The following is a 24,576-nucleotide window of genomic DNA, read 5'->3' as shown; positions in this document are numbered from 1 at the left end:
TATTTTATAAGTAGCCACACAGTGAGAAAAAAAAAGTGAGAAAAATAAATCATGTATTGGGAAAAAAAGTGATGAATCGATTGAAGATGCATCGAGATGCATCGATAATCGCAATCGAATCGTAGCAGTCTGAATCATAATTGAATCGTGAGGCCAGTGAAGATTCACAGCCCTAGTAGGATGAAACTTAATAAATCAGAAAATAGCAAATGGGGTTATAATCATACACCACCGACAATTTCAGTGGTAGAAGATGCTATTATGGAGAATGTATTAGAAATGATTGGAAAACAAATGGATAATTATCATTAAGAAGTACAACTTATTGAGACAATGAAAAAATAAAAACAGAATATACTGTACAATATAAAAATATACCAAAAATATTCAACATATCCAGTATAAAATAAGTGAAAACCTCATCAATATGGAATATATAGCAAATGAGAAGTCTGACTGACTGAAGGATATGAAAATGTGAAGAAACAATATGCAAATTGACAGCACTATAGGGTATCTGCCCGAAACCCTAGGCTTGCCCGCTGCGCGGGCTCGCTGCCCACAGCTCGGCTGCAGCGTGGCCTCGCCTGCTCTATTGGCATGCACAGCAGCACACAATCGCCTGCTCTAATTGGCATGCGCAGCGCACAATTTCCCAACTACACATCACTGATGACATCACTGTCACTGATGATGCCACAGTGCCTATGACCTCACCGACGATGTCACAATGCCTATGACACCATCAGTGCCTATTACATCATCAGTGATGTCATGAGATGATTTTGGTCAATAATGATGTCACTGATGATGTCATACACATTGTGACATCATCAGTGGAACAAAAATGTAAGCAGACAGACAAAGCCCACTTGCTAACTTTTATATAAAAAAAATATCAGGAAGGAGTTATATGATGTGCAAGTAATGTTCACATGCATAACAGACACAAAACACAAATGTGTTATCTCTGCTGCTGCTGCTTTATATTTCTCACATTCTATGACTAGACTGCACCCAACATTTTAGGATCCAGACTCGTCGATGTGTCCTGGTGTGATCACATGATAAAGTCCCATTGAAACGACTGATGTAACAGTGGATTATTTGCTCTGCAGGGCTTTAGCCACCCAATGAGGACCGACGGCTCTGGAGCGGCTCTGCTGGACTATCTCATACTGGACACAGATGGATTCTCCTCGGAGCTGAAGCCCACATACAGGTATGAGGAGCCAGGTTTAGCATTTTGTATTTCCTCATTTGCACAATTAGAACAATTAGACATAAATACATAGACTTGTAAAATAGGTAAGAAAGAGGTTATAGGTAAGAAAACTCAAAGCTGACTTGGGCCGCCGATATTTGATAATATTGAATAGAACAATATTTTGAGAATATCGCAATATTGAACCCTGTTGACTCCATCCTCTTTGTGGAGTTATCTCTCCTGATTGGCTAAAGTGGGATGTGTTCTCTCTCCTGATTGGATAAAGTGGGATGTGTTCTCTCTCCTGATTGGATAAAGTGGCATGGGTTCGCAGAAACGTTTCTCTTCTGTTTACCGCAAAGCAGAGGGACTGGGAGACCCATGTTACCAAACACTCTATATTTGTGACTGCTGTCAGAATATAGAGCTATTTAACACTTATTTTAACAACAAAACAAAACAAATCGCCTACAGCAGCTTTAATATGATCTTTTAATATTGACTGTATTGATTGATGACAGCATCAATATGGAGACCAACGTGGTTCACTTCCTGGGCAGAGAAATCCACTTCCCTCGCGGCTCTGGACCAAGGACTGACGCTTCCTGCTGGTTCACCAGTGGAGTCATCTGCTCTGGGGGTGAGGATCGCACACACACACACGCACGCACACACGCACGCACGCACACGCACACACACACACACACACACACACACGCACACACACACACACACACACACACACACCCACGCACTCTGGTTGTTATGGGACTGTAAAAAGGCAATATAAAAAAACTCGACCTAACTTGACTCTTCCTACACACAGACTGGTAGAAACTTGTTTATATAGAAATGTTTGTTAGTTACACAATTATCTAATGCATTTTGTCCAGATATTTTCACTGTATTACAAACTGTATAGCTACTAAAGCTGTTTAAGTTTTAGTATTTATATATTTCCATTCTGAAATTAGATGTTGGTACACCATTTTAGAAATGTGACACGCACTTTCCTACAAGGGACGCTGTGATTAGACTATTTATGGATTATTGAAATGAAGAAAACTCTTCTGTCAGTTCTGTTCAGTTAGATAGAAGTAAAAAGGAGACGGCCTGTGTAACATGTACTTTGACAAAAACAAACAAACAATTGGCACTAACGTACAAAGGCACAGACAGGAGCGTCATGCAAGCCAGAACTCTGAGGGGGCAACATTCAGCGGTGACCAAATGTCGCTGGCTGAAAATCTTCGGCAGCAACCTAAGGTCTGAATAGACGGTTAAAAGGTTTTCTGCGTAGAACAAGCGAACTGTGTGTGCAAAGACCTTTAAGGCTGTTGTTACAGTACACACCAAGAGCGATGCGAATATACAGCATGAAATTCCGATGCAAACTTTGACCCACCTGTCAATCACAGCCACAGATGTGTACACGTCGGAAGCGAATTTCTGAAACTTTGCCGTTGGTATGCACGGTTGCATTGACTGATATAGGTTCGGAAAATACTATTGACGTGCAAATTTATCGCACAGAAAAAAACGCTCCCGATGTGTACGGACCAGGCGTGTAGGCCTGGTCCCCTTTAGTGAAGCCGTTGTATGTTAGATCGCCGCTCTGGCGGCAGGTGCCAGTATAGGTCACAAGGCCCGCCTCCCCATGTTAGTGGATGGGGAAATGGACAACCGAAATAATCACAGTAGGCTACACGTCAAATAATTTTTTTCCAAAGGTGGTTTGTATCATTTTAGATAGTTATTATCATGCTAATGCCTGTGCAAGTGATCATTTTTCTGATCAGTTTGTTTTTAAGTAGTTATTTGACATATAAAAAGGGATGATTGACAGCTGTGGCAGCCAGTCTCAAGCGTCATTGGCTGGATAGGCTCTTCATATTATAGAGCTAGCGTTAGTTTTACATAGACAGGACACAGTGCTGCTTTCATGTTATCTACCAGACATATCGATGGAGCACAATAAAAAGGACATTGTTTTGAGAAAGGTGCGCAAGGAAGTAACGTTGGTTGGGGACTGAAGTAAGTTCAGAAAATATGTGTTTTATTAGTTACTCCAGCTACGTTATCGGTACACAATGGTTTTTAACATGCAGGCTAGCATTAGCGTGAGCTGCTTGCGCTAGTCGGCTGTTTTTCATTATTTATCGGCTTAATATTACTATAACTTAACAACCGATAACGATAGCTGGAATAACACAATAATAGACACATATTTTCAGAACTTACCAGGTTGTCCAACTGCCAGGAAATGTGTTTTATAACATTAACTCCCGTCGCGGGTATAACTGGGGCCTAGTACACAACCACTAGCCATTAGCTCATCGCTAACGGGTTAGCGTCACATACAAACAGAGGTTTTATTTTTGGTATTAAAGCAACAAACGTTTTTATATGGATATCTCAGGGAAATGCTTTGACTGTGGGGATGTTCGTTCTTCACAAGCTCCTCTCTCAGCTGTAATGATATACCATTGACATAAATAAGATGGGGTCATCCCTATGTTCCCCGGGTCCTATGTTCCCCGGGTCCTATGTTCCCCGTTTTTAACACTCTCCGTAACATTTGCTCCGCTATGCCGACCACCCGCAATGCCGACCTTAGGTTTAGGCGTGAGGGGTGGGAGAGGTTAGGTTTTGGGTTAGGGTCTGGGGGAGGTTAGGAAGGGTTCTATGTTCCCCGGTCCCACAAAAACGGGGAACATAGGACCCGGGGAATATAGGACCCGGGGAACATACGCTCCCAATAAGATATACGGTAGCTCAGTGGGATATAGCCTACAGAGTCAGAGAACCAGGCAGCCTGGCTAACGCACTGGGCTAACGTTAGGTTTGGCTGCCCTACCCACACTATACCAGTACTTGTCACAAAACACATCAAGGCCATCATGCCAGCCTCCTGTGACCAACACCAGTTCGCCTACAGGGAGAACCGATCGACTGACGACGCCATAGCCATCGTTCTTCACACTGCCCTAGAACATCTGGAGCACAAGAACTTGTATGTAAGACTGCTCTTCATCGACTACAGCTCGGCTTTCAATACAATCCGACCCAGCAAGCTCATCCCCATACTCCAGGCGCTGGGGCTCAGCACCTCGCTCTGCAACTGGGTTCTGGACTTTTTATCCAACCGCTCACAGTTTGTCAAACTCGGCAAGCACTCATCTTCCATTCTGTTCCTAAACACCGGCGCTCCCCAGGGCTGCGTGCTGCTCAGCCCCTTCTTCTACAACGCATACACACACAACTGCTCGTCTGCTGATCTGGCAGGATTTCGGCTTCACTCGACCCTGCTGGGCGGAGATAGCCACGCTCTGTCCATATTTATTTATGTCGATGCTACGGACCAACAAAAAGAGACATTTTAAGTAAAGATATCTGTTAAATAGTTGTTTGAGAGTTGCTGCCCTCTAGGGATCATTACTATTTAAGAGGTATAGAAAGACCTGTGAAAATGCTCACTAAATAAGGCCATAATCTATCAATATTTTTTTAGCCCACTAGATGTCAGCAACACGGGAGGGACTCTCTGACTGCCACACGCATGAAGGAGCGAGCGGCAGGAGTAGCTTGAAAACAAGCCTCCCATTTCACAACACAGAGGGGGGGTGTTGCTTCCTTCACTGCCCAGAACGGCATTAGCCTACTACCCGCCTGTCTCTGTAGATATACAGTATACAGTAGTAGGGGTTTACTGGCATACTAGGGCCGCTGAATATCGTATTTGGTGCCATAATGAATGTCAGGCTTATTTATTTATTCATGTATTTATGTATTTATTTCCATAATGATTATGTAGTGTTTTGGGTTGAAACCCCTGGTTTTCTGTTGCAGGTGTGGATCTGTACTCGGCCCTCCTCATGTTACTCGCTCCACTCATCTTTTCTGTTTTTGCTGTACCGCTGACTTACTGCATCAGGTACGGTCGGCATGGAAACACTGGAAAAATATGAAAACAATCATTTGCTGATGTCCAGGTTTTGAAAAGTTTAGGAAATACATGAGGAGTTCAGAGACAGTATGGAGCTTTCCTGATATAAAGTGATATGTTATATCTGAAAGTCATATTTTCCTGTGACTACCGCCCGGCACCCTTACTGGGCACCATGCTATTTCAGTAGCAGACTCCATGATGTGTATATAGCCTAGACATATCTAGAAATGTCATATTACGCAACCTGTTTTTGGTTCAGAAACGTGATATTCTATGAATCCATGGATTGCAGAAACGTTTGCATTCTTTCTCTCTTGCTACACCACCTAGTCAGTAAATTTGCTACGGTGCATTGTGGGGCCGTTTGTCAACAATCCATCATTCACTCCCATTGTCTTCCCCTTGTCTCTTGTTGCCCAGGCGACGCATCCATCAGATCCAAATGCTCATGGGTCCCAGCAAGATCCTGTTGACTCTGACCGACGTCACATTCATCATCCCGTCGCTTAGCAACAAGGTCAGACTTTGATATGGTATTATAGTGGAGGGTTATGGGGTGTTTGAGTTGACTCCTGCACACTGGAATCAACTAATCCAGAGCAAGACAATTGAACATTTCGGTGATAGATTGTCAGTGCATAGTGAATGGGCTCACACTCCATTTTAATGTGATATCGACCATACACGTCATTTATTGGTCATTGGTTTTGGTCATTTGGTCATCTGGCTTTGCTGTGAATTGATGATTGAATTGAATTTAAATTGTATGGAAGTTCAGGGGGGAAAGTCCTGTTGAACTTTAAATTAACATTAGGATTATACTGTTGTGATGTCATTATTACATTTTTACCATCAATATCTGCTCCTTTTCTCATTAGGTTAAATACTGTATATTTATTTAGAGATTTTTGTCAAACATTATGTTATGGTTATGAGCTTAGTCACTCACTGCTACACTAGCTTCTACACTGCTGCCACTTTTCTTGAAATATAGCTACATCTTGCTTCACCCAAATTGTTATTCACATAAAAAGACTATATCCACAATGCTAATTATTTTAGAGAACTACATCCCGACATGCAGACATCAAATGGAATTCAGTGTTTTGCTAAATACAGTAGGCTATTCGAGGGATCAGCCGAGCAGCATTTTGGTCAACAAACCACTCTTTCGGGTGGAAACTGCAATGGGAACCTATGGAGCTAGCTTTGAGTGCTCACTCTAGCCCCAGCTGTGCAGGGTACATTTTAGAAACTGCGACAGTTCATACAACTTTAACATGACATGCATATATTATACGTCAAACTCTTGAGCTACTTCTGCTCTCACTCATAATGTCAAAATATAAGCGATGTGATGTATAGTTTTTGAGATATTAACATTTGTTTGGCACAACTCATACTAGTTAACTGCCATGGTTCTGGGTGTTTTGCAGTGATTTGTTGTTGTGGTGACGTCACGCTGATTTCTCGTATAACCTGTGATAGTGGTGATAAAAACTAACAGCTCACTGCCACAGCAGCTCTACATGACATGTAAACAACATGATTGAGGGATGGCTAACATTACAATGCTAACTTTAGCTGCCTGGTACAAGTACCGGTAGCCAACTATCTTGCTATACAAACTATATCAATAATAACTAACAGCATTTCATTTGCACATGTTTGAACAGGGGATTGATGCTCTACTATTAATGACCGCCATGATGATGATTATTATTTATTATTTATTTTATTTTATTATTTTTTACCCCCCCCCCCCCCCCCCCCCCAGAAAAGTAGTATGGACGTCAGCAGGACCAGCGACTTCAGCAGGACCAGTGTCGCTTCCCCAGTCTCCACCCTGTCCCCGGCCACCTATGAGAACACCAACGTCGTCGTTTACCAGGTGAGGCAGACAATCTGATTGGTTCATATGTAATCAAACGTAGCAGACGACAAACAGAAATCGGTCTGCTAATGATATGCCAAGGCTAAAAACAGCATAACGTCACAAATCGAATGCAGTTCTGGAGCATCTTCTTCTCTGGCATCAAGCACAAAAACACCACTTGTTGATTTTCGTTAAACGTTAACATCCTTTTGAAAAGACCAAAGATTTCGGAGTGCTACTTGGTACCAGAAAGCAATAAACAGGTACCCTTTGGAATAGGTACGGCAAGAATTTATTAAAAACTGAAGAGGGTCCAATCGCATAGCAACATAAACATCTTTATTTTACAATCTCGAAAGTAAAATTGGTCAATGCGTCTCATCTCGAATAAGCCTTTGTCACGGTGTAATTATGACACGGTTATACCGCTTATAACGCTTTTTTGGTCATTTATCCTTGCTTTTAATTAGAGTGGGGTTAAGTTAGCCGTTTCCATTCTGGTTAGCAAATGACACATTCCTTCATCTCCAAATCCAAACCATTTCTCTTATCCAATACCTTAATAGATATCATCACCGTCTGCTACCATGCACTTTTGAATATGAAAATAACCAAAATAGTTAATTTGTGTATTTCTCTCCTGCAGGGCGACTGGGCGTGGCTGAAGAGACTTCCCTCTGGGAGCTTCAGGGGCCTCAACACCAAAACCAGCGATGTGTTTGAGCTGGTGAGTTACATCAGTGATGTGTTTGAGCTGGTGAGTTACATCAGTGATGTGTTTGAGCTGGTGAGTTACATCAGTGATGTGTTTGAGCTGGTGAGTTACATCAGTGACGTGTTTGAGCTGGTGAGTTACATCAGTGACGTGTTTGAGCTGGTGAGTTACATCAGTGATGTGCTTGAGCTGGTGAGTTACATCAGTGATGTGTTTGAGCTGGTGAGTTACATCAGTGATGTGCTTGAGCTGGTGAGTTACATCAGTGATGTGTTTGAGCTGGTGAGTTACATCAGTGATGTGTTTGAGCTGGTGAGTTATATCAGTGATGTGTTTGAGCTGGTGAGTTACATCAGTGATGTGTTTGAGCTGGTGAGTTACATCAGTGAGGTGTTTGAGCTGGTGAGTTACATCAGTGATGTGTTTGAGCTGATGAGTTACATCAGTGATGTGTTTGAGCTGGTGAGTTACATCAGTGATGTGTTTGAGCTGGTGAGTTACATCAGTGATGTGTTTGAGCTGGTGAGTTACATCAGTGACGTGTTTGAGCTGGTGAGTTACATCAGTGATGTGTTTGAGCTGGTGAGTTACATCAGTGACGTGTTTGAGCTGATGAGTTACATCAGTGATGTGTTTGAGCTGGTGAGTTACATCAGTGATGTGTTTGAGCTGGTGAGTTACATCAGTGATGTGTTTGAGCTGGTGAGTTACATCAGTGAGGTGTTTGAGCTGGTGAGTTACATCAGTGATGTGTTTGAGCTGATGAGTTACATCAGTGATGTGTTTGAGCTGGTGAGTTACATCAGTGATGTGTTTGAGCTGGTGAGTTACATCAGTGATGTGTTTGAGCTGGTGAGTTACATCAGTGACGTGTTTGAGCTGGTGAGTTACATCAGTGACGTGTTTGAGCTGGTGAGTTACATCAGTGATGTGTTTGAGCTGGTGAGTTACATCAGTGATGTGTTTGAGCTGGTGAGTTACATCAGTGATGTGTTTGAGCTGGTGAGTTACATCAGTGACGTGTTTGAGCTGGTGAGTTACATCAGTGACGTGTTTGAGCTGGTGAGTTACATCAGTGACGTGTTTGAGCTGGTGAGTTACATCAGTGATGTGTTTGAGCTGGTGAGTTACATCAGTGACGTGTTTGAGCTGGTGAGTTACATCAGTGACGTGTTTGAGCTGGTGAGTTACATCAGTGATGTGTTTGAGCTGGTGAGTTACATCAGTGACGTGTTTGAGCTGGTGAGTTACATCAGTGACGTGTTTGAGCTGGTGAGTTACATCAGTGATGTGTTTGAGCTGGTGAGTTACATCAGTGATGTGTTTGAGCTGGTGAGTTACATCACCCAGCAAGCACGGACGGACCCGGACGAATCGAGAGAGCCCAATCGGGGCCAGCTCAAGTCATATCATGACGAGTCAGATCTGGCCCAAGTATCACTATCCAACTAATTTCACTCACTGAAATATCCATGAGGATAACTAAATGGTTGCAATCAATCACGTATTTCTCAGCCTGGGCTATTTTTTATCCAAAATCCGAGTGATCAGCACTTGTGGACATCTGCTGATTAACAAACTGTTTATTCGTGGAGGTGGGACTACGAGGAGATGAATTGCGGGGGAATCCTGCAATTGTCTCACTTGCATATCGTGTTGCCAGATTGTTTTGAAAGAGAGAAAATACACTGCGAGGCGTAAATATTTGAGTTGGGAGTTGCATGCTGTAGCATGTGTTTCGGGGTTCTGCTTGCTACAGATTGTAAACTGTTACACTGTGATGTGCGATCCACAAAAGTTCGGTAAAGTTGGAAATATATTGACAGATTTGCACTTCCCGGATCAATAGCTCATAAACGAAGCGTGTACTGCACACACGACGCCTCCCCATCTTAGTAAGGTAGACAACGAGCTACAACCTCATTTTCACCTAAATGAGCGATCCTCCGAGCTGGACAAATAACATTGGTCTCTATGTGCTGCGGGCGGTGAGGCGAGTGCTTAGGGCCCGTCAGACTTGACGCCAATGTTTTAAATAAAAAACAAGTTTCTGCCATAATCCTATTGTATACGGTAGGCTATGTATTATCCGTGTCTCATAGCCTGTTTGTGTGTGCAGGAGCACTGGCAAACAAACATTATAGGCTGGTGACACTTGTAAATTTTGAGGGGACCCTCAATGATTCTGATTCTTCCAGATTCAGTTTTGAATTAAATTAGCTATCGTTTTTAATAAAACTGTCCCGACTCCATGGATGTTATACCGGTATAAAAATAACAAGGGTTCCATGTTTTGAAACAGTAGGCTATATTACTCCAACCTACAGCAGAACATTTCAGCGAACAGTTAGTGTAGCGGTCGGCCTGTAAGTTGTAGATCCCACACGGGGTGGTATTATATTTTTTGAAAACGTAGCATAAAATTGTTAATCTGGACATAATTATAGCTTTATGTATAAAGTTGCTGAATATACACTGTGTACATAGCAGAATAACTGAACATGCCCATTCATGGTAACGGTCATATTTCGACGTCAGCTTGACGTTCCCGCGTAGACGTCTAAATCATCCCCAAATCACCCTGTGATCTGGCCTAGTCCTGAACGTCACTGGAACACGTCATCACAACGTTATCATGACGTAATTTTGCTTGCTGGGCAGTGATGTGTTTGAGCTGATGAGTTACATCAGTGATGTGTTTGAGCTGGTGAGTTACATCAGTGACGTGTTTGAGCTGGTGAGTTACATCAGTGATGTGTTTGAGCTGGTGAGTTACATCAGTGACGTGTTTGAGCTGGTGAGTTACATCAGTGATGTGTTTGAGCTGGTGAGTTACATCAGTGATGTGTTTGAGCTGGTGAGTTACATCAGTGATGTGTTTGAGCTGGTGAGTTACATCAGTGACGTGTTTGAGCTGGTGAGTTACATCAGTGACGTGTTTGAGCTGGTGAGTTACATCAGTGACGTGTTTGAGCTGGTGAGTGTTTGAGCTGGTGAGTTACATCAGTGATGTGTTTGAGCTGGTGAGTTTTTACATCAGTGATGTGTTTGAGCTGGTGAGTTACATCAGTGATGTGTTTGAGCTGGTGAGTTACATCAGTGATGTGTTTGAGCTGGTGAGTTACATCAGTGATGTGTTTGAGCTGGTGAGTTACATCAGTGATGTGTTTGAGCTGGTGAGTTACATCAGTGATGTGTTTGAGCTGGTGAGTTACATCAGTGAGGTGTCTGAGCTGGTGAGTTACATCAGTGAAGTGTTTGAGCTGGTGAGTTACATCAGTGATGTGTTTGAGCTGGTGAGTTCCATCAGTGAAGTGTTTGAGCTGGTGAGTTACATCAGTGATGTGTTTGAGCGGATGAGTTACATGAGTGACGTGTTTGAGCTGGTGAGTTACATCAGTGCTAAGCAAAGGGGATTTTATATCATTTTTAGGAGGAAAACTATTCATGGTCATTTTAGGTCTATTTAATTATCTTCAAAGAGTGGGGAAGGTTCAGGAGAGAAGGTTCTGGTGGGATTTGATCCTTGGATACCACCCAACAGTTAACACTGCGGATCAAGGAAATTCCAGCAATACTTTTGACTCCAACCTCCTCCTGAATGTCTTGGTTCCCTTCAACCTTTACTCTGAGTGTATGGCGATCATCCAGGATCTGAACAAAGCAAAGAGAAGGCTATTGACACCAAAGCCCCTTGTAGGATTGTGTGGTTGTCAGAATGGAATGCTATGTGAGACCGGCCGCGGAGCCAGCAGCAGCAGCACAGACGAGCAGCAGCAGCACAGACGAGCAGCACACCGAGAGCGCGCCTCAAGATTGGAAGAAGGGGATCGCGAAGGAATTTCTCTCCCGTGTCTAACCCCCCCCCCTCGCCTCTCCTCTCCTCCGCTCCTGCGATTCCCCTGTCTTTTTTTGGGATCTGTGAGGCAACAGAAACTCGCCTGTGACAAAACACTGCAAAGCCACCAGACCTACGGAGGGAGGAGTTTGGAGACCAACACACACACACACACACACACACACACACACACACACACACACACACACACAATACAGTATACAGACTTGCCCAAGGGCACCCATAATCACAGGCACGTGAGGTGGTTCTAAAAATCCATTTATCTCAAAACTCTCTGAAAATCTCTGAAACCATGCTGTACTCAACGGCTAATATCTACATAACTACTAACTCTACAAACTAACTCTTTTAGACAGAGAAAGCACACATTCTATTAGTACTTTTGTGAACTTTGTGTTCACAAAATCCAAGCAGAAAAGAATCCTCGGCTCTTGTAAAATGAGCCAGAATCCTCAAAAAAACCCTCTGGCAGAAGCTAACTACAGTATTGAAAAACAGCTGGCAGTGAATGTGTTAAGACGAGTGTAATAATAACCAGCTCAGTGGCCTTGTGGTCTGAGTGTCCGCCCTGAGACTGGGGGGTCGTGAGTTCGATCCCCGGCTGAGTCATACCAAAGACTATAAAAATGGGACCCATTTGCCTCCCTGCTTGGCACTCAGCATCAAAGGGTTGGAATTGGGGGGTTAAATCACCATGTGAATCCCGAGCGCGGCCCACGCTCCCGCTCACCGCTCCCCCAGGGGATGGGTTAAATGCTGAGAACAAATTTCACACAGTGTGACAATCAGTGGGACTTTACCTTTACCTTACTTTAATAAAAGTATGGAAAACTGAGTGTGTGGAGGAAAACAAGTAACCTTGTGATTTGTGATTAGAAACGGTTTAAGGTCACAAAGAAGAAAATAACAGAAACACCAACCAGCACCATAAAGAGACACAAGAACAGGCATTTAAACATTTATTTTAAACATTTAAAAAGTGTAAAAAAAAATCATCCAACAAAATGAGTCCCAAATATATGTCCTCTAAGTTAGTTAAGGAGCACCTTATGATATCTTTGATGAAGCTGTTGGATTAAGCATCTCCCGTCCACAGATGAAGGACCTCCGGCACGAGAACATCAACCCGTTCCTGGGCTTCTTCCAGGACTGTGGCATGTTCGCCATCGTGACGGAGTTCTGCACCAGAGGCAGCATGGAGGACCTGCTGCTGAACGAGGACGTCAAGCTCGACTGGATGTTCAAGTCCTCGCTGCTGCTGGACCTCATCAAGGTGGAGATGGAGGGATGGGAGGAAAGGAACAGATCGGGGCGTCTGGGTAGTGTGGATGTAGTGTAGATGGAGACCCGGGTTCAACTCCCGGTAGCGGTACACATTGCCCACCTCTGGTCGGTCGGAGGGCACCTGTTTGGGGGGGAAGGGGAACTTGGGGAAATAGTGTGATCCTCCCACACGCTACGTCCTGCCGGTGAAACCCCTCACTGTCAGGTGAAAAGAAGCGGCTGGCGACTGCACATGTATCGGAGGAAGCATGTGCTAGTCTAGGGCTCTTCCCAGATCGGCAGAGGGGGTGGAGCAATGTTACACTAGTAATAAGCATAATAATACTAATAATAATATGCAGCACTAATTGCTGGTGTGTTTTTACTGAATCAACCTCCGCTCGGTTGCCTGGGTGAGACCCCAAAATACCCGAGGACCCCAGGTCACATCACTGATGATGCAACGCATCCAGAAGATGTATCTTCCACACTGTGCTTCATTGGGAGAAGCATTTTGTTTTACCTGCTTTTAAGTCAAAGTGCTTCAATATTTTCTGCCGTGTGAAATAGCGTGTTTGTTTACTACCCCTCTGGATTGAGGGAAACGATTAGGCTATTTGCCAACTTTCAGAAATCAGTCAAATGTGTGTGTTTCCACCTCAGGGTATGAAGTACCTGCACCACCGCGGCGTGTGTCACGGTCACCTGACGTCCCGTAACTGTGTGGTGGACGGCCGCTTCGTCCTGAAGGTCACCGACTACGGATACCACCAGATTCTAGACGCACAGAGGTTTCCTTACATGGAGCCACCTGCAGAAGGTGAGACAACGCAACACAACGCAACGCAACGCAACGCAACGCAACGCAACGCAACGCAACGCAACGCAACGCAACGCAACGCAACGCAACACAATAGAATAGAATGGGATAGAATAGAATCATCTAGCCTAAATAAATAAATGGCATTGACTTTTTCATTCGTTCATGACCATGGCATCATGATGTTGTGTGTGTGTGTTTGTACACTGTCTGCATGTGTGTTCTCATGCGTGAGTGAATGCAACGCCGTGTGTGTGCATGGGATTTAACTGTGTGTGTGTGTGTGTGTGTGTGTGTGTGTGTGTGTGTGTGTGTGTGTGTGTGTGTGTGTGTGTGTGTGTGCGTGTGTGTGTGTGTGTGTGTGTGTGCGTGCGTGCGTGCGTGCGTGCGTGCGTGCGTGCGTGCGTGCGTGCGTCTCCAGAGCTGCTGTGGACGGCCCCGGAGGTGCTGCGGAGCGGCCACAGTGGTCAGTACAGCCTGCGCAGCACGCTGCCTGGAGACGTGTACAGCTTCTCCATCATCAGCCAGGAGGTGCTGGTCAAAGGGCCTCCCTTCTGCATGCTGGACCTCACTGCTGCAGGCAAGCACCAAACTCCAAGACACCTGTGCCTGGAGGCTGATAGATAAGCATACGTCTCTGTTTGTTTGTTTGTTTGTTTTCATAGGTGTTTGTTATTGACCTTTTGCCACTCTACAGAACACACAAGTGCATTTTACAAGCAAACGTGTTTTTGTAAACCTAAATAGAGCAAAATAAGATAAGAAGAAAGAATGAAAATGTTTTTGAGTACTTAGAAAAGGGCTATATAAGTCCTATGAATTATTATGATTTAATCAAATTGAATGATGTGAAAAGGCAAAAGTCGATAAAACTAAGGCAAAACCATAGGGCAAAACTAATAATTGATTGCAATTAAGGAGTTTAATACTGAGCCCCTAAAGTCCCAAAAGGTGATATTTTTTTTTGCCATTTAGACAAACCCAATAGGATCTCAAGTCAGCACTTTAGAAACCTTTTCAAGTCATCAAAGTAAGTCAAGTAGGCTAAGTCCCAAGTCACCAGAACCCAAGTCAAGTCTCAAGTCTTCTCTTCATGCATAAAGTCAAGTCTCAAGTCTTCTCTTCATGCATACTGTAAAGCCAAGTCTCAAGCCATTATAATTGTGACTCTTATTATATGTATTGTGTATTACAGATTTAATTGAGAAGATCCGTAAGCCGCCTCCTCTGTGCCGCCCGGTCATCAGTCCCAACTACGCTCCTCTGGACTGCATCCGGCTGATCAAGGAGTGCTGGAACGAGCAGCCGGAGAGGAGACCCAGCTTCGAGGAGATCTTCGACCAGGTAGCTCGCATGGAGGGTCGGTCGGGTGCTGGTTCCACCCCCCGTTACTGATCCAGTAGTGCTGAAGAACAGCTGAGCAAGTTCAGCCTGCCCCTCATGTAGATCCTTTCAAATAAATTAGAATATCACGGAAAGTTAGTTTTTTTCCATAATTCCTTTTAAAAAGTGAAACTTTCATAGATTATAGATTCATTACACACAAAGTGTGTCATAACTTTGGCCTACAGCTCCAGAAAACCCCCAAAACAGTATTTCAAGAAATTAGAATAGTGTGAAGAAAATCAGCAGTTACTTCTCAGTTATGACTCCAGCCTCAGTCCACTCCCTCTGAATCTCCGCCAAATTTTTTAATCGTCTTTGCTTGACAATCCGCTGAAGTCCGCGGTTATCCATGTTATTTCCATGATATTCAAATTTTTTGGAAAGGATCTGTACTACATGTGTACCAGTGTGTTTGAAGGAGAGCTCTTCTACTCTACATTTTGAAGGTGGAAGGTCATGGGGGATCCCCTATCCTAGCCTATGCAGATGCCCTCCTCTCGCCTCAAGAGGAGCACCACTGTCCAATGGAGTAATGCGCCAAAGTATTTGCCATGCATGCCGATTGCTAAATAAAGTTTATTAAATCCTACCAACTGGCCTCTCATGATTGAAGTGAGGTCTCCAGACCAAATTGCAAGCAGAAGGCCACACATGCATAACCTGATCACCCCGCGACGTCAGTCAAGTTCTAGTATGACGTCAGCTATGTTGTGGTCAGTCAAGTCCAAGTATGACGTCCGCAATGACGTCAGTTCATTCTAGTATATATAGCAAGGGTTCTACCGTACGTCACCTCTCTCTCTCTGGCCGATCATAGCAGCAGCCATCTCCCCTGAAGCTCTCCTCTGAAGCGTCGTTTTGCCCCACCCACCTGCCCAGTCCGCCACCAACGAGTCTTGACTCATGTAGGATGGGGGGAGGGGGGGGGGAGTCATGACGCAGGTTTTGATTTCATGTCACAAAAACTCTGCCTGTAAATGTAACAAAATCACACAGGCATGGCAAACTTTATGTATATAGCATAACTGTAAAACTGATATATCAGTGTATGTGGATATTGGTCTCCTCTCCTCTCCTCTCCTCTCCTCTCCTCTCCTCTCCTCTCCTCTCCTCTCCTCTCCTCTCCTCTCCTCTCCTCTCCTCTCCTCTCCTCTCCTCTCCCCAACTCCTTTTCCTCTCCTCCTCTCCTCCCCTCCTCTCCTCTCCTCTCCTCCACTCATCTCCTCTCCTGTCCTCCCAGTTTAAGGACATCAACAAGGGGAAGAAGACGAACATCATTGACTCCATGCTGCGGATGTTGGAGCAGTACTCCTCCAACCTGGAGGAGCTGATCAGAGAGCGGACCGAGGAGCTGGATGTCGAGAAAGAGAAGACCGAGAAACTGCTGACTCAGATGCTTCCTCCGTGAGTTCCCCTGTGAACACATTACAGTAAAGCCCCCCTCCAGTGTATTGTATAAAAAAATAAAATAAAGTAAAGTAAAGTAAAATAAAATAAAATAAAATAAAATAAAATAAAATAAAATAAAATAAAATAAAATAAAATAAAATAAATAATCCTGATTACTGCCTGTCCCATGGAGCATCCACACTGATCCAGCAGGTGTCTCCTCCTCTCTCTCCCAGCTCGGTGGCGGAGGCGTTGATGGCGGGCGTGACTGTGCAGCCTGAGCACTTTGACTGCGTGTCGCTCTACTTCAGCGACATCGTGGGCTTCACCACCATCTCTGCCCACAGCGAGCCCATCCAGGTGGTCGCCCTGCTCAACGACCTCTACACTGTGTTTGACGCCATCATAGGAGACCACGACGTCTACAAGGTCTGTGTGTGTGTGTGTGTGTGTGTGTGTGTGTGTGTGTGTGTGTGTGTGTGTGTGTGTGTGTGTGTGTGTGTGCTATTCAATCGTATTTAAAAAATATTATATATATATATATACCGTAAATTCCGGACTATAAGCCGCGGCTTTTTTCCCGTTTTTTGGCCTTTTTTGGCCCCTGCGGCTTATATAACGGTGCGTCTTATCTATGGATTTTTTCCCAAAAAAAAAAAAAATCTCTCTTTTTTAGCACTCTTTCTAACTATAAATCCACTTCTGTTTTAATTTCCTCTCTTGCCCTATTTTAACAACATAACATAACATAACATAACATAACACAACACAGGTAAGCAGAAAGAAAAAGACGAAAGAAAGAAAGAAAGAAGCAATCACCGCCATGAATGAGGAAATGACTCACCTGCTGGAGGCTGGAGATACACGGCTTGGGCTAAACTTTTACTCCGTGAAACACTATCGATTAAGTCCGACATCGCTCAGAGGTTTGAGCCGCTTGAAAACAAGTTTGAAAACGTGCAGAAGTCCATCCACTCACTCACTAAAGAAAATAATGCAACCGTGAACAGAGTTTCTAAAAAAAGCGCATCAGCGCACTGGAGGACAAAAACAACACAGTGAGTCCGAAAGTGGATAAAATGCAAAAACATCGAAACGCTGCACACGCAGGTTGATGACTTAATCAGCAGGAGTAAAAGAAATAACATTCGCCTGATCAATGTAAAAGAGGGAGCTGAGATTGGTGACATGGACGCTTTCGTGGCAAAATCCTGTGTTACATCCTGGACCTGAAGGAAGGCGAGAAACCACCAGAGGTGGACAGGGCACACCGGGCGCCTCGGCCACGTCCAGACCCCAGCCTGCCACCGAGGGCCATCTTCATCTGCCTACTCCGCTGGCCCGACCGTCAACTCATCCTCCAGGCTGCGGGGAAGAAGCCCCTCACCTGGGAGGGTACGCGCTTTTTCGTCCGGCAGGACCTCTCCGCGTTGGTGCAACAGAAACGCGCAACATACAACAGCATCATCGAAAAGGTTAAAGTCAATGGATATCGCTTTGGCGTACTGTACCCAGCGAGACTCGTCATAACCATTGATGGACAGCGGCGGAACAAGAGCTCAAAGTGAAACTGCCGAATATCTTTTGAGTTGGACTGGTCAATAGTACTGTGAGTAACTAAAATAAAAAAATAAAAAACGGAATTCTCTCTTCTTTAGCACTCTTTCTAACTATAAATCCACTTCTGTTTTAATTTCCTCTCTTGCCCTCTTTTCACCACACCGCGGACACTGTGTGCACTGTAAAAAAAAACAAAAAATACCATTAAAACACCCGCGGTCTTGGGATTAGTGACCTGACTTTTGTTTTGTTGAAATGTTAATAAATGGGAGCTTCCCCAAACAGCCATCTCTTTCCCGACAATCCCCTCTGTGCACGAAGCCTTACATATGGTAATTAAACATCAAAACACCCGCGGCTTATAGACCGGTGCGGCTTATATAAGAAAAAAATAGTCACCTTTGAAGGTGCGGCTTATAGACCGGTGCGCCTTATAGTCCGGAATTTACGGTACTTGTGTCCTTTTGTTTGTTATCTTGCATTCTGGAATATGGAAGCTGAAATAGTGTAAACCTCAGTTTTGTATCTGTTTTTGTTGTGTCTCATAAGCCCATACGGGCTGGGCACCATAGGTGTGTTAATAAAGAAATCAATCAATCAAAAATCATACATACATACATACATACATACATACATACATACATACATACATACATACATACATACATACATGCCACTGTCAAAGTACATTACTTTGCAACCATGTTAAGAAAGATATATCACATGTATTAAGAAAGAAAGAAAGAAATGTATGCAATTGCTTTCCATTGAATTTGGGTGTCCATTCCTTGCCATTGTATCCTCTTGTATCCTCTTCCTCTATATCATGTTCTGCTCCAGGTGGAGACCATCGGTGATGCGTATATGGTGGCGTCGGGCATCCCCGTCAAAAATGGCAACCGTCACGCTGCAGAGATCGCCAACATGGCGCTGGACATCCTGAGCGCCGTGGGAACCTTCAAAATGAGACACATGCCTGACGTTCCTGTCAGGATCCGCATAGGACTGCACACAGGTGAGGGGCCAAGGAACCAAGGAACGCACCAGTGTTTTACTGTGGGAGGACATTTTCATGTAGTGGACAAGTATAGTTATAGTAGACTTCACTAGTATAGTAGAGTGTATTACTTAACCCTAACCCTGTGTGTGTGTGTGTGTGTGTGTGTGTGTGTGTGTGTGTGCGTGTGTGTGTGTGTGTGTGTGTGTGTGTGTGTGTGTGTGTGTTCGTGTGTGTGTGTGTGTTCGTGTGTGTGTGTGTGTGTGTGTGTGTGTGTGTGTGTGTGTGTGTGTGTGTGTGTGTGTGTGTGTGCGCGTGCGTGCGTGCGTGTGTGTGTGTAGGTCCATGTGTAGCAGGAGTAGTGGGTCTCACCATGCCCCGCTACTGTTTATTTGGAGACACAGTGGTCACCGCCTCTCGTATGGAGTCCTCTGGGTTGCGTAAGTTACAGAATCACAAATACATCACCTGTCAATAAGACAGTTTGGTGGCGGAGATTGTGTTCTCAGCCATGGTGGCTTATCGCTGCTAATGCTAACTACCCAGTGCTTTTTCTGCTTATTACTTACTTATTACAAACAAACTTACAAACAAACTGTAAAAACGAATCTCGTCTAATTGTGCCAGAGGAAACATGTACAGGCCTTTCCAATACCTGTTATGAAAGCAACATGTCCTCCAACTTATACGACCATATATCACAGCAGTGCAATACGACCCACGTATTACGTATGCTAGACTAGCGCCCCTCAGTGGCAGAGAAAAAGTATTATGCTACTTTCGCACAAAAGCAGGTTGAAAGCAAGTTGAAAAAGCGACTTTTATTCCAAAAAACGAACTGACAAAGAATTAAGATTGGGGTGCGCAGGTCCGACTGGTGCGCGAGGTTCTGGAGGGGGGTCTTAGCTGGAGGTGTTGGAGACGGGAAAGGTGAGGGGAATGGTGGGTAGGGGTGGTGGGCTGGTTAGGGTTAGGTATTATTGGGTTCAGGGTAGGGATAGCAACGAACGGATAGCCGTGTTTACGACAGGTGATTTTTAAGCCAGGGGGCCCAGGTTCAAATCCCACACCAGGTTATAATTTTAACCCAACTCCGAGACAGGGCTGTTATTCACACGAACGCTAGAGGTCGCTGAACGTTGAAACGTGATTTCAGGTCGTATTCAGCTGCTTGTAAAAACGATGTCTAGATCACTTGGGTCGTATCCACTTGGAGGTCAGTCTCTATGCAAGTACTAGATCAGAGCTTTTCACAGTGGGAGGCGGGCCTCCCCAGGGGGGATCCAAGCAGTTTCAGGGGAGGCTCAATGAATGGAAGTGGAGAAAAAAATGACATTAGTTATTAAAAGGAGATCTCATAGAATATCCTAAATGTGTGTGATTTGGTTACAGAGATAGTTCAGAGATACAGTAGTTTGGGGGAATTTGACAGTTTCCCCCACTTTCCCACTCAGAAACGGGTTGCTTTTTGCACGCTTTGTCTGGGGGGAGGCCCACAATCTCATACTTTGAAATATTACACAGATTTGACTCTGTGGATACTTGGCTGTATTATTCTTATTTCTTGGTTCTAGGTGATTATTTTGTTTGTTGCAGCCTACAGGATCCATGTCCATGAGAGTACAGTGAAGGTCCTGAGGGATCTGAAGCTGGGATACAAGCTGGAGTTGAGAGGCAGGACAGAAGTCAAGGTATGGCCACCTTAGCTTCATACTGTTCACTTTAATTAGTTAGCGGTCGCATCGTCATACTGAGACTGCACCCGCTGAAGAATAGCTATTGTTCTCAAATGTAACTTAACTTGTAAAATAACTTTTGAAACGTTAATCCTATCAATATTTCAAAAGCGGAGTTTCTCTGTCTGTCATTTTGTTGTTGTTGTTGTTGTTTTTTATATAATTTTCTCTTCATTTTTTCCCAGTATTCTGATGTTTTCTGTTGTTTTTTCTGTTCACCTGTGTGAATTAGCGATAGACAATAAATAATAAATGAATACATAGTAACGTTGTCTCTATACGCCTCTCTTGCCTCTCTCATCTGTGCCTTTCTTGCCATTCTCTCCCTCTTTTCTTCTGTCCCTCTCTTCCTGTCTTTCTGTCTCCAGGGTAAAGGAACAGAAGAGACCTACTGGCTTGTCGGGAGAGATGGATTTACCAAACCGCTGCCCAAACCCCCAGAAGTCAAGTCGAGGTAGGAGTGACTGTTCACCTCTCCTTCTGTGTCCTCTTCCCCCCTGTCTCCTCTTGTCAGAACATTTTGCACCCTGCACCTGTCTAACTTCTAAAATCCAAAATACATATATTCCCTCTCACCTGTAGTGCTATTTATCCATCTATGTCGTTTTGTGTTAGTTGCCTGAGTTTTGGAGATATCGGCCGCAGAGATGTCTGCCTTCTCTTCAACACAATGGAACTGGATGGCACTCGGCTTGTGGTGCTCAAAGCACCAAAAAAATACATTTGAAAAACTCAACAGCATTATCTCCCTTCCAGAAATCATGACCCGGTTACTCAAGATAATGCACATACTTTGTTGTGAGCAGTTTCATGTAGGAACTATTTTCTTTTGCTGTCTCACGTAGGAACTAGGCTAGCTAGCAGCTAGCGGGCGTAGTTCGGTCAAAAGAAAATAGTTCCTTCATGAAACTGCTTATAACAAGGTCGGTGGATTATCTTGAGTAACGAGGTCATGATTTCTGGAAAGAGACATTGCTGTTGAGTTTATCAAATGTATATCTTTGGCACCTTGAGTACCACAAGCCGAGTGCCATCCAGTTCCATTGTATTGGAGAGATGGCAGAAACTCTGATATCTCCAAAACTCAGGCAACTAACACAAAACGATATAGATGGATAAATAGCACTACAGGTGAGAGGGAATATATATATTTTGGATTTTAGAGTGAGCTGTTCCTTTAAAAATAATTGGTTCACAAAGCTGCATCTGTAACCTTTAGTCCACCTTTAGCCGACCCTTTGCAGGACTCTGGTATGTGTCTGCTGTGTTGATCCTGTTTGCAGGACTCTGGTATGTGTCTGCTGTGTTGATCCTGTTCGCTTCGTCCCAACAGGGAAATGGCTCACGGGCTGCAGATGGCCGAGATAGCCCAGTACAAGAAACGGAAAGCCGAACAACTTGCAAAGAAGAAAAATTGAGGTAATGTTATGCATTATGAAAAATGTTTATTATAGGTTGTTTGGAAACGTGGCTCATCCTTTGGCAAACGTTTGGGGACCATGGGGAGCCTGAACGCTCTCGAGATATCGCTGCTGTTCATTTGAATTTTTCTTGCATCCTGAACACGACCCATTCCAAGTTTTTTTATCCCCCATTTTTTTTATCCCCCATTAGTGCTAATTTTAATTTATTTATCCTGGTTGCTGCTCCACCCTCTGCCGATCTGGGAAGAGCCGAAACTGGCTCCATGCTTCCTCCGAGGCAGTAGCCAGCCGCTTCTTTTCACCTGACAGGGAAAGCTTCACCGGTAGGACCTAGCACGTGGGAGGATCACGCTACTCCAACGAGTTCCCTTCCCTCCGAACAGGTGCCCTTAACGACCAGGATATTATACATGTATATATTCCAAGTTTTGAAGGAAATCTTGGTCAGGTGGTGCCGCGTCTATGTGCCGACAGGCCGCAGTGCCGACAGGTCGCAATGCCGATAGCCCACAAGCAGAACCAGCTGAGCGAGGCGGCGTGCAGCGTGTCGGTGGAGCTAACCTCTCCCAGCCCCCACGCCAAACCTAACCTCCCCCCATGCCTAAACCTAACCTCCCCCAGACCCTAACCCAAAACCTAACCTCTCCCAGCCCCCACGCCAAACCTAACCTCCCCCCATGCCATGCCTAAACCTAACCTCCCCCAGACCCTAACCCAAAACCTAACCTCTCCCACCCCCACGCCTAAACCTAAGGTCGGCATTGCGGGTGGTCGGAATAGCGGGTGGTCGGCATAGCGGGTGGACCCCGGTCAGGTACCTTGTGGTACCTGACCACAGGTACCTGACCGCATGGTTGAGAACAGGTTCTGGTGTGATGGCTTCCCCCTTATAATACAAAACTTATAATACAAAAATGTAAGTCCATTGGCCAGCTAGAGGGCTAGCTGACCATGCTATATTGTCTGTCTTGGTTTTAGATGTGCTTTTTATTCTTTCATTTTCTTGTATTCTTATTTGTTAGTGTTTTTTGTTTTGTTTTTGTATTTTATTTCATTGCTTGTCTGTCATGTAATGAGTATTGTTGTCTTGGAGCCCAGGAAGACTAGCTGTCATCTATGCGTCAGCTAATGGGGATTCGATAAACAAATAAACAAATAAACAAAACAGATATGTGTGAGAATTAGACACTCAAAACATTTTTTTTGTTGAAACTCACTTTGAACATCTGGAAACTCATTTGATTTGAGTCGCGTTCCATTTCTGAGACATTCAGAGTAGAATTTAATAACTAAATCTAACATATCTGTTTTGTATAAGCTCAAACAGCAGGAACCATCACAGGACCCGTCCTCGACCAGCCACTTCTTGCCACAGCGTACCTAGACTCAGCCCTCAGTCTTAATCCGTTTGGTGGCGTAGCTCACCAAACGTCTGGGAGCCGAGACTACAGCGTACCAGGTGAAGATTTCTTCCCATGTTTTGAGTGGATCGCATTCGGGTCGCGTTCGGACTCAAGTACTTGAGGCCGCTCGGGCGAGGGATGTGAGAGACTTACTTTTTCAATCATTCACATTGATCCACCCTTTTGAATTGTTCACTGGCAAAACTCAGTTCTTCTACTTTGCAAGTTCTGAACATGATGTGTAGCAGCAGGTCCATAGGGATGAACAGGTGCAACACTCCGCAGTAGAGTTGGTTACAAAAGAGTGATGCTTTGGTCACATGGATCAGACCTGACTTGAAACGTCAGCCATATTTACTGTACCACTAATGAAACGGAGAAAGGAAGACCTGAACGAACACAGGTGATGACAGTAAACGATGAGTGTGTTGCTCCCATCATTCCTCTACTCTCAAATGCTAACCAAAATCACCAGCTCCCATTCCACCAGATCTGTTACGTATCCAGACTGTTACGTATCCAGACTGTTACGTATCCAGATCTAGGCTGTTACGTATCCAGACTGTTACGTATCCAGATCTAGGCTGTTACGTATCCAGACTGTTACGTATCCAAATCTAGGCTGTTACGTATCCAGACTGTTACGTATCCAGATCTAGGCTGTTACGTATCCAGACTGTTACGTATCCAAATCTAGGCTGTTACGTATCCAGACTGTTACGTATCCAAATCTAGGCTGTTACGTATCCAGACTGTTACGTATCCAGATCTAGGCTGTTACGTATCCAGACTGTTACGTATCCAAATCTAGGCTGTTACGTATCCAGACTGTTACGTATCCAGATCTAGGCTGTTACGTATCCAGACTGTTACGTATCCAGATCTAGGCTGTTACGTATCCAGACTGTTACGTATCCAGATCTAGGCTGTTACGTATCCAGACTGCTGTCCACTGTTTCCTCTGTCAATTCTATAGCGATGGTGGTTAGGGG

The 24,576-nt window shown here is 44.4% G+C and overlaps 1 protein-coding gene across 1 annotated transcript in view; it reads left to right on the top strand.

Annotated features, from left to right (window-relative positions):
• gc2 (guanylyl cyclase 2) overlaps positions 1 to 22,175 on the top strand; it is a gene marked incomplete at its 3' end in the record, with an annotated part of 37,364 nt that extends 15,189 nt beyond the window's left edge. The window contains exons 7-24 of the mRNA XM_083640038.1: positions 1,119 to 1,222; positions 1,729 to 1,847; positions 4,079 to 4,375; positions 5,057 to 5,141; positions 5,577 to 5,673; positions 6,934 to 7,047; positions 7,679 to 7,759; positions 12,703 to 12,879; positions 13,533 to 13,689; positions 14,111 to 14,269; positions 14,885 to 15,033; positions 16,316 to 16,479; positions 16,701 to 16,893; positions 18,865 to 19,039; positions 19,363 to 19,461; positions 20,618 to 20,712; positions 21,126 to 21,211; positions 22,091 to 22,175. Of these exons, the coding sequence (XP_083496164.1) occupies positions 1,119 to 1,222; positions 1,729 to 1,847; positions 4,079 to 4,375; positions 5,057 to 5,141; positions 5,577 to 5,673; positions 6,934 to 7,047; positions 7,679 to 7,759; positions 12,703 to 12,879; positions 13,533 to 13,689; positions 14,111 to 14,269; positions 14,885 to 15,033; positions 16,316 to 16,479; positions 16,701 to 16,893; positions 18,865 to 19,039; positions 19,363 to 19,461; positions 20,618 to 20,712; positions 21,126 to 21,211; positions 22,091 to 22,175 (2,436 nt within the window). The remainder of the gene's footprint in view (positions 1 to 1,118; positions 1,223 to 1,728; positions 1,848 to 4,078; positions 4,376 to 5,056; positions 5,142 to 5,576; positions 5,674 to 6,933; positions 7,048 to 7,678; positions 7,760 to 12,702; positions 12,880 to 13,532; positions 13,690 to 14,110; positions 14,270 to 14,884; positions 15,034 to 16,315; positions 16,480 to 16,700; positions 16,894 to 18,864; positions 19,040 to 19,362; positions 19,462 to 20,617; positions 20,713 to 21,125; positions 21,212 to 22,090) is intronic.
• Positions 22,176 to 24,576: the final 2,401 nt, after the last annotated feature.

This window comes from Poromitra crassiceps (genome assembly GCF_964638095.1).
Source record: "Poromitra crassiceps genome assembly, chromosome: 7".
In the NCBI taxonomy this organism is placed as follows: domain Eukaryota; kingdom Metazoa; phylum Chordata; class Actinopteri; order Beryciformes; family Melamphaidae; genus Poromitra; species Poromitra crassiceps.
This window is presented reverse-complemented; position numbering and strand designations above follow the sequence as displayed.